The sequence below is a fragment of the Neolamprologus brichardi genome, chromosome 16 (assembly GCF_056152115.1).
Source record: "Neolamprologus brichardi isolate AB-2024 chromosome 16, ASM5615211v1, whole genome shotgun sequence".
Taxonomy (NCBI): domain Eukaryota; kingdom Metazoa; phylum Chordata; class Actinopteri; order Cichliformes; family Cichlidae; genus Neolamprologus; species Neolamprologus brichardi.
In genome coordinates, this window is record NC_142119.1 from 2,733,454 (window position 1) to 2,743,946 (window position 10,493).

Consider the following 10,493-nt stretch of genomic DNA (forward strand, 5'->3'; position numbering starts at 1 on the left):
TTTTTGTCAATTTCCATGAATTTTCATCCTTGTTTGAATCGTTTTCACTGTCTCTCTTTTGTTAATTTGTGTCTTGAACACACATGTTCAAGACACAAATTATCTCTTTGTAAATTAATAAAAGATTTAAAAGCGATCACTACCATCAAAGTTTGGTGACCTCGGAACTGTGAGGTTAGGTTTTTATATAAAGACAAGCAGAAGATAAAAAGTGCTGCTTCCTGACCTGAAAATGTGAAACCAAACAGTTCCCAGCTCACAGCTGTCAGACTTTTATATGTTTCTGTTTGTGAAGTCTCCATGAGCTGCCTCTTTGTTCTGGACGTGCAGACGTGACAGTAAAAATGGTGTCGATTTTATTTTTGTTGCCTTGTTGTTTCTTGTATGAAATGAAATGAAATAAAGCATCTGTTTTAAATCGTCTCACCCTCTGAGCTCGCAGCGGTTCTTTAACAGAAAACACCCTTAACTTGAAGATTCATGCAGTTGTGCCTCTTTCTAAGGTTTATGAATCAGGACGTAACCTAAGAATTCACCACATTATTCTAGTTATGTAAATATAACCATAGACGAACAGCGACACATGACAGGATCAATGAAGTGCTGGCCTGTCTGTGTCTTTATTTATTTAAGAGAAACTGAACCAAAATGCAGAAACAATGGGGGGGAAAACCCTTACTACTTCCACTGAAATTATCAGCCAGGTGCTGCTAGTTAATGCACTTCATTAACTGCTCATCAGGTGTGAGTGGAGCGTTCTGGTGTGTTAACATAATGCCTCAGAGGAAAGATGGCAGTGCTCAGAGAAGCACCTGTTGCTGACCATCAATCTGGAAAGGATTGTAAGACCAAACGTTTTTAAATCCATCGTAATACAGCGTGAAAAATTATTCATAATTAGTAAACAATCAAGACAGCTGGTTCAGCCTGGCCCAAAAAAGATCTAACAAGCATGGATTATTTGGAAGAGCTGCCAGGAGCGTCTTCTCCCTAATGAGAACATGGCAGCACAGCTTAGGTTCATAAAGCTGCATCTAAACAAACCAAAAGACTTTTGAAACCGAAGTGGAAATATTTTGTCGACCAAACAGCACGTCAGCACAGGCACCTCATTCCAACAGTCAACCATCCATTACTATCAGTATTCATCAGTACTCCAGTTTTACTGCATTCTGACAGACACGCAAACGCATTTACGGCTCGTCTGCAGGTGTTTTTGTTCACCTGGGTTTTAAGGTGCCTGGTTTACCTTTTAGAGAGACATTAGAGAGTTAATGCTTTTATTTTTAATTCGATTTGTTTTTCGAATGTCACGTGTGTGAAACTGCCTTTACGTACTTGCACCTCAGTAGCCATCTTGGTTAATGGCCCCACTTTAAGTTAAGGCTGAAGCTTTGTTTGCTTTTGTAAACATAAGATAAAAACTTGTTCATCCAGGTGATTTAGTTTTAATTCAATTCAATTCAATTTTATTTATATAGCGCCAAATCACAACAAAAGTCGCCTCAAGGCACTTCATAGATACAGTGAAAAACCCAACAATCATATGACCCTCTATGAGCAGCACTTTGGTGACAGTGGGAAGGAAAAACTCCCTTTTAACAGGAAGAAACCTCCAGCAGAACCAGGCTCAGGGAGGGGCGGGGCCATCTGCTGCGATTGGTTGGGGTGAGAGAAGGAAGACAGGATAAAAGACATGCTGTGGAAGTTTTACTTTCATTTATGTTGTTTTGCACGAAAGAACAATTTCTCGTGCAAAAATAACAAGCTTATCTTAGTTTGGTGACATGATTAGAAATTTGTAGCTATTTTAAATAGATTATACAAAAAAGACAAAAAGGGGTTGGGTTTTTTTTTTTTTGTTATTTCCAAATATTTGTCAGGTTAGGGGTTTTAAGTATATAATTGATTTATCAAATATAATAAATAAGTGAATAAATAAATGAGTGAAATAAGCTTTAGTTTCCTTTTTATAATCGTCACACACACCAGTCCAGTTTTTATGGTAAGCTGAGCTAAACTACTAACTAACTACAGCACACACACAGTCACATCCATCGATTGATGTGGAAAGAAGTCACAGCAGCTCCTTCAGAGCACAGAGAAGCTAAACGCTGACCTTTGAGAAGGTCGTCCATGTGAGTGCGCAGTGACGTGTCACATGACAGCAAGGAGAAAAATAGTTCTCAGGTGTTTTTGAAGGACCATCATTCCTCATTTTTTTCATGTCACACCACATGGGCATGTGACTTTTGGCTCGCTGCCACCAGCAAAACAAACAGATCACAGAATGAGGCCATACTGTACCTTTGGAGAGGTGAATGTTTGGAGGACGTGTTGATGTTGCATTAAACTTCCTCAAGGTGACAAGCAGCCATCTGTTACTGCATTCATCAGTACTCCAGTTTTGCTGCATTCTAACGTACAAGAAGACACACAAATATACTATATATACATAATCTTCTTCCTCTACCCCCCCCCCCCCTTTTTTTTTTTTTTTTGCACATGTCGAGGAGCGTGTCAGGTTACATTTCACTGTGTGTTATTCAATTCAATTCAATTCAATTTTATTTATATAGCGCCAAATCACAACAAAAGTCGCCTCAAGGCGCTTCATAGATACAGAGAAAAACCCAACAATCATATGACCCCCTATGAGCAAGCACTTTGGCAACAGTGGGAAGGAAAAACTCCCTTTTAACAGGAAGAAACCTCCGGCAGAACCAGGCTCAGGGAGGGGCGGGGCCATCTGCTGCGACCGGTTGGGGTGAGAGAAGGAAGACAGGATAAAAGACATGCTGTGGAAGAGAGACAGAGATTAATAACAGATATGATTCAATACAGAGAGGTCTGTTAACACATAGTGAGTGAGAAAGGTGACTGGAAAGGAAAAACTCAATGCATCATGGGAATCCCCCGGCAGCCTACGTCTATTGCAGCATAACTAAGGGAGGATTCAGGGTCACCTGGTCCAGCCCTAACTATATGCTTTAGCAAAAAGGAAAGTTTTAAGCCTAATCTTAAAAGTAGAGATAGTGTCTGTCTCCTGAATCCAAACTGGAAGCTGGTTCCACAGAAGAGGGGCCTGAAAACTGAAGGCTCTGCCTCCCATTCTACTTTTAAATACTCTAGGAACAACAAGTAGGCCTGCAGAGCGAGAGCGAAGTGCTCTAATAGGGTGATATGGTACTACAAGGTCATTAAGATAAGATGGGGCCTGATTATTTAAGACCTTGTATGTGAGGAGCAGGATTTTGAATTCAATTCTGGATTTAACAGGAAGCCAATGAAGGGAAGCCAAAACAGGAGAAATATGCTCTCTCTTTCTAGTCCCTGTCAGTACTCTTGCTGCAGCATTTTGGATTAACTGAAGGCTTTTCAGTGAGTTGTATAACTGTGCATGTGACAAATAAAGAACCTTGAACCTTGAAATACATTTACGGCTCGTCGGCAGGTGTTTTTTGTGCACCTGGTCTGGGTTTTTAGGTGCCTTGTTTACCTTTTAGAGACACATTAGAGAGTTAACGATTTTCACACATGTGGCTTTGATTTTTGATTAAAGGCCATGTATGTGAGACCCTGTCACCTGATTATTCTTTGCATCTCAAACACAGACTGTATACAAAAGATGGGCATCACCATCAGCTTAATCACTTTTTTAACCTAGGCGTCACGAGTATAGGGTAAATCTTAAGCGCTTGTTTTGTGGCGACCTGTCAACCACGCAACCTGTCATCACTTTGGTAACTTGCAGACTTCCAGGTTCTGGTTGCCTAAGTAACCCCCTCCAACTTATTGGTATCTTTCCATCTCCTTCAATCGCTGCGCCCCTTGCCGGCTGTTTCCTTTGTGCATGCCCTTTAAAGAATATTCTTCCTTTACGTACTTGAACCTTAGTAGCCATCTTGGTTAATTGCCCCACTTTAAGTTAATGTTGAAGCTTTGTTTGCTTTTTTAAACATAAGATAAAAATGTGTTCATCCAGGTGATTTAGTTTTACTTTCATTTATTTCAGTTGTTTTGCACGAAAGAACTTTGGGTTAAAAAAAAAAAAGGCCCACGATAAAATAAAGAAGGATTATTATGGACTGTGAATCATACAAAGCTACTCTGAGAGGTAAATCCTGTCACATTCCAAGCCTAATGTTAGTTAATATTACCTAATTCAATAATGCCGAGTTCAAAAGTACCAATAAAATATTTACTTGTGCACATTTTTGCCACAAATCATAAAACTGTATGTGCTCATGTTTATTTTAGCCTCCTGACACAGTTTGCATATTTTCATTGGACTACCAAACGAGGTTAGGACAACACAATCAGAAGATTTCACTCAAAGGCCAATTTGTACAAACCAAGGTTAATTTACTTAACTAAACCTAAAGAACTAAAACTAGATGTGACACTAGTTTACCCTGTAGAGAAACATCATGACACTGGACACTTACACGCTTTGTGCTAGACTGATTATTTTTTTGAATCTCAAACACAAATTGCATTGAAAAGATGGTTGTAACCATTAGCATAAACATTTTTTTAAACCAGGCCTCACGAGTGAATGAATGAGTGAAGCGCTGCCTGCAGTAAAACAGAAAAACACTAATTAAAAACAAGAAAATCCATTCTGGAATAAACTGAAGCTAAAGTGAAAGAAAAACTAGAAGTCTAAAAGAAAAGTATGAACACTGCAATGACTCTGGTACAAATGAGTACATCTTAAAATAGAAGATTATCTGAAAACAAAACATGATACTGTGGAGCGAAAACATCGGAATAACAAAATACAGAGAAGGTCAAACTCTTAAAAATGTCCATTTTAGGCTGTTTTGATGAATATCTGCAGGTTTTCTGAGTCTCTGTCTCTTTTTTTCGGTAGTGTAAAGTTTTTATTTGGACCAAAACTACGTTTCTTCAGCTCTCTCCTCATGTCAGATGTTTACATAAATAATCCTGTTCAGGAGAAACTCTCCCAGCAACCCTTCTGATAAAGGATTAACAACATTAGTTCACAGACTGTAGCTCTGACAATGTGAAATACTAAAAATGTTAATGATTTTATTTGATTTTTTTCTGTAGAGCCCTCTCCATGTTTGTATTCTTATTTTCTTCACATGTTTTACTTTGAAGTTTTGCTCATAGGAAATGATTCATTCCTGTTTGGTGGTAAGTTATGACCAACCCGTGGATCTGTGATTGAAATATTTAGTGCTGTTGAATTATAGCATTGTGGTGATTAAATGACTAATTTCTTCCAAAATAATCATAAAAAATAAATGTGTGATTGACTTCCTTTCAGTGCTGCATGAAATGTGTGGCGTTAGATTAGATGTGTGTGGAGTAATTCCTTCGTGAGTCTTTCAGCTCTTATGCAGCTGCCTGTGTGTTTTGGTTTAATGGTGTGACCCTGAAAACGTCCCGTTTCCGTCCACAGGTCAAGTCTGTCATCAACCTGCTGTTTTCCGCCTACACTGGGGACGTATCAGCCCTGAGGAGGTGAGCAGCTCACATACAGCTTTTAATAAGAGATCAGTTCAGATTTATTCACGTCTCGCCCCCCAGTGGAGCTTTTTAATAACATCTACATGAAAGAAAGACTCCTCTGACTGCACGAGGAAGCACCTTGGTGACCTCAAGTGGCAGAAAAATGAACTTACAGGTGTCCCTGTGGAGTTTTTACATCTGACCTCATGAAAGTCTAATGAAACGTTTGCACTATTTTCAAAAATAGTTTAAAGTGTGACTCTGCATCCATGTTTGCAGCCTTCTTCACCTGTTAACGATCAATTTTGAGTTAAGGACTTAAAATATTTTTCATCATTTTTTGAATCTACAAGAGTCTGCAAACAAACATGGATGTTGTTTTATGGGCTCAGTCTGGTTGTTAGACTTTTGTTTGGAAAGTCGTGTTTTCAGGCTGTTACAAAGAAGTAAATTTAACCTGATTTCAACAATGAATTCACTTTTACCTGTTGAGTAATTTTATGCTGGTTAGAGGTGTGTAAATGGGGAAAAAAGCACTGTGAGGGCGACTAAGATTTCACCATGGAGATTAAGCCTCACTTATCATTTTAATGTAGCTGTAAAACCTTCTGTAAACCTCTGTGATGCTTCAGCGTTTGTTTGCTTTGGAGACTCAAAGGATCTAAAAATGATGAACGTCAGAGTGACCACGCCCCTCATTTTAACCCTTAAAAACATTATAAGCCATTAAAATATTTCCCCTCCTGTAAACTTGATATGAGGGTGTTTTGTATCAGGCTGTAAACATGTTTATTTCTGCTGTAAAGTTGCACCTTTTAACATTGGAGCCTCTGGTGGCCACTAGAGGAACTGCAGTTTGTGGCTCTAGCCCTGCTTGGTTATTTGAAACAGAAAACAAAAACCTGCTCCAAAACTGGACAGGAAGTCATAAAACAGAAGGAAATCGTGTATCTCAGATCAGCCCTCCATATAAAATGTATTATTGCTGCGTTCTGAAGGTAATTTCCTAGGAAAAGATGTTTCAGGCAGGATGTTCTTTAACCTCCAGCCTGAGACTCTTATGAACTGTGCAGCAGTTAGAGGTGCTTACAGAGTTGTTTACTGGTCCTTTGTGTGTGCAGGTTCGCGCTGTCATCCATGGACATGGAGCAGAGGGACTACGACTCGAGGACGGCCCTGCACGTTGCAGCAGCTGAAGGTAACGTTCAGCCTGAGGTCAGTCAGTAAATAGACACAGCTCGCCCTCAAATACTCTTTAAAGTCTGATCCTGTGGTCTGGAGCTGTTTCCATGATGTATATAAATTACATATATGGAAACAGCAAAGTTTCAAGGTAAGAAGTAGACATAAGAAAAATACAGTCTTTAAGAGGAGTTATGCATCGGGAGAGCCAATTAAAATCAAGCATGCACCCTTTTCACAGTATAACAAGGTAAAAGTAACTTGTAACATCTGCCCTGCTTCCATTAGGACACATAGAGGTGGTTCGCTTTCTGCTGGAGGCTTGCAAGGTGAATCCAGTACCCAGAGACAGGTGAGTCTTTACTACCTGTATTTATACTGATTATAATAATGAGCTTTGAAGCAGAATTTCCAGCCTTTGAGAAAAGTCTCAGTGTGGTTAAAAGATAAAGAAAATTCATCCTCCAAGCTCAGATTCTGATATCTATGGAGAACCAAACGTGCCAAAATCATAAATAATATAAATAAATTAAACATTTTAAATAATAATAATCTATTTTTGTACGCTAAATTATTTATTCACCAGTTTACCATCAGTTTATGTGTGTATTTATTTGTGTAATAATTTCTCTCCCATTATGTAAATGAGGCAGTGTGCCACTGGGTTGGCCACAAAGAAATGTGTTGCTTCATTAAATAATAAATTGTAAATCTGAATCAGAAAGTTTTAAAAGATAGAGGCTAGAATTAAATAAATTATTAAATTGAAGCCAAATAGTATTTCTACATTTTTCCCCTATTTTGCAACATATTGTAGCTTTTTTTGTGTGTGTGTGTCTTTTTTGCTAGGCTAGGCAAACTCCTTCTAAAATAAATAAATTGAGAAATTGTTGTGAAGGTGAACTCATACAATATCTAATAAGTGCCTACACTTATTTGTTATTTATTATTAATTGATCTACTATTAATTTTAGTCCTAATCTTTTGTCCTGTGACAGCTGGGAGAGGCTCCAGCCCCCCTGTGTCCCTGAAATGGATAAGCAGAAGAAAATGGATGGATGGATGAATATTAATCTTGGTTATTAATTTCCTTTAATAGTTTCTTTTAATTCTGGGTGTTTTCGGTCCTCCATACCCACCTGCAGGGTTACATCTCTATTTTTTTATCAAACATAAAGTGTATTCTTTAACCTTTTAATTTGTTTTTGCACAGATGGGGGAACACACCGATGGATGAGGCGGTGCATTTCGGCCACCACGACGTGGTCACCATGCTGCAGCAGTACCACGAGAAATACAGCCCGCCCTCCGATGACGAGCACAAGACCAGCCATGAGAAGAGCCTGGACAGCCTTCTGTGAGACCTGCTGCAGGTTTCTACGGAGGACCGGAGGAGGAAAAACTTTGTAGACCAACGCTCAGGCTTCTGTTGAATTATTTAGCTGCTCTGCTGTGATTTGATTTTTGGCCGTAAATGGTTGCTTGTTCACGTCTATCGAAATGTGAGCGTGAGCGACTTAAACTCATATTTAAAGTGTTTACGGTATTACTCCTGTAATCTCACAGTACTGTAAACCACATTTCTAGGATGTAGCTTGTACTAGTTTAGTATTTTGTTAGTTTTACTCTCACTGTACATGTGTTGTGAGCTGTGTGGAAATTATGGTGTAATTTATGCGATGTGTAGTTACGGGTGTGCTTGATTTACATTCCTGCCTCTGTGCTCATTTGCGAGGTCACCAGCAGGTTCTCAGAGATTGTACTCAAGAATGTATTTTTCAGTGGAAAAACTTGCAATAGAAACAATTTGTATTTATTTCAGACTTTTTAAAGATGGAAATTAATTTCAGAGCGTGTGAGACGGACGGAAGATTGTGTGATTTGTTGCATTTTGTGGTTTATTTTGTCAGCATGGTTACATTTGGGTATTTAATTTGGGCGGACTATAATATCAATATAATGTTGATTGGCATACATTTTAGGGCAATGTTTACAGTGACAACCTGATCTGGCTTTGTGCGGTAATTCTCAGACATTATTTTCAGATGTTTTTCTTTCCACATGTGGAATATAGTCATTGTTTTTAACCCGTGAAATTTAATTTGCAAATATATAAACATGAACAACACGTACGATAATTATAATCAAAACTACATACTTAAATTTAATGTCCATGTGAGTGTTTTCATGGTGTCAGTTGGAGTTCGTGTATTTCATGGAAAAATGCCAAATAAAAAGCTGGAATAGAAACCTCTATATGATTGTATTTCACACGGTGTGGTTTAGGACGTGGAGTGGGTTGTCGACTAATCTATAGGTTTGTAGTTTGATTCCTGGCTCCTCCAGTCTGAATCTGAAGTGTCTTTGAGTGAGATGCCAAATTCTGAATTTTCATTGATTCAGCTATCAAAGTGTTCAGAGAGAGCAGTGATACCCGAACGTTCAGTTCCAATTTGTGCATGTATACTGGGAGTCTTCTTTACACAGAGGAGGTATTGACAGAGTAACACAGGCTTCTGTACTGGGAACAATGCTTTTTACTAGGGATGCAACGATACCAATTTTTTCAAACCGATACAATACCGATACTTGGATCTGAGTACATGCCGATACAGAGTACAAAAACCTATACTTCTACCAGACACACACAAATGCAATGAATTGGAAGACAGGTTTTATTTTATTCTCTGCCGATAATAAATATCTTAATAAAAATGACCACAAAAAAATTTCAAGTGAAAAATAAGCACTTCTGTTAAATTATTACAGAGTCTCCACATTGTAATTTAACAAAATATCACTGAACTATTGGCACTGTCTCGAGCTTTCAGAATAATAAATAAACACTTCTGTTTGGAATAAAATAAATACAAATCAGGTTTGAGAATAAAATAAACTTTTAAATTGTTGCAGAGTGTCCATATTGTAAACAAACAAACAAAATAACGAAAGTATTTGGCAACGAACTCCTCATCTGCCCGTGGATCATCAGTCCACTGTGCCATTAAACCGAGGACTGACATCGTGCACACACTGCTTGTCTTTACCTCTTTAGAAAGTTTTGGCACCATTATCTCTCTGATGTGTGGGCGGCTGGGAATTTCATATCGCAGCTCGAGTATGCTGAGAAGACGGTGCAATCCTATGTTTTCCACGACCGGCATTGGCTGGTCATCCAGAGTGATAAAATGAGTCAGAGCCTCTGTTGTTTTAACTGCCCGTGGATTTTCTCTTGACATTTTTCATCGCTTTTCCAAAACCTGAGTTAAAGTTGGCTGTTCCGGTCCACACTGCTGACATTTTGTTTAGCCTAGCTACAGCAGCCTCCAGTTTCTCTTTTTTATCTGGAGCCGCCAGTCTGACTCGCCTAACCCTGTGCCTGTTTAGCGCCGGATGTCCCCCTAGTGGCCAATCTAAAAAACTACAACAGAAATGACAAGCCACCCTCTGATTAATGAAATAAGTTGGTATCGGTTCATGGTATCGGTTAACTTTTACGAGTATGAGTACACACACATTTTACAGTATTGGCCCCGATACCCGATACCAGTATCGGTATCGGTGCATCCCTACTTTTTACCTGACACTGCATACGTTTTCGTTGCTATGCAGATGACACCAAGCTTTATCTATGACATTAAATGACACAAATTCAATAAACTAAAAACATTTTTTTAGATGACCTCTGAATTCTGAAACACTAAGATTGTACTCAACCCTAAAAAATCTCAGAAACCCTATTTACACTGGATGTCATCACCTTAGTCTCCAGCAAAACTGTGAGGAACCAGGATACATCATACAACATAAACATTAACCAAATATTGAAC

The 10,493-nt window shown here is 38.7% G+C and overlaps 1 protein-coding gene across 1 annotated transcript in view; it reads left to right on the forward strand.

Annotated features, from left to right (window-relative positions):
• Positions 1–8,917, forward strand: part of LOC118455644 (glutaminase kidney isoform, mitochondrial-like) — a 39,262-nt gene extending 30,345 nt beyond the window's left edge. Inside the window, exons 15-18 of the mRNA XM_087830217.1 lie at positions 5,432–5,493; positions 6,603–6,679; positions 6,952–7,015; positions 7,877–8,917. Coding sequence (XP_087686343.1) covers positions 5,432–5,493; positions 6,603–6,679; positions 6,952–7,015; positions 7,877–8,024 — 351 coding nt within the window. The 3' untranslated portion in view covers positions 8,025–8,917. The remainder of the gene's footprint in view (positions 1–5,431; positions 5,494–6,602; positions 6,680–6,951; positions 7,016–7,876) is intronic.
• The last annotated feature ends 1,576 nt before the right edge of the window (positions 8,918–10,493 follow it).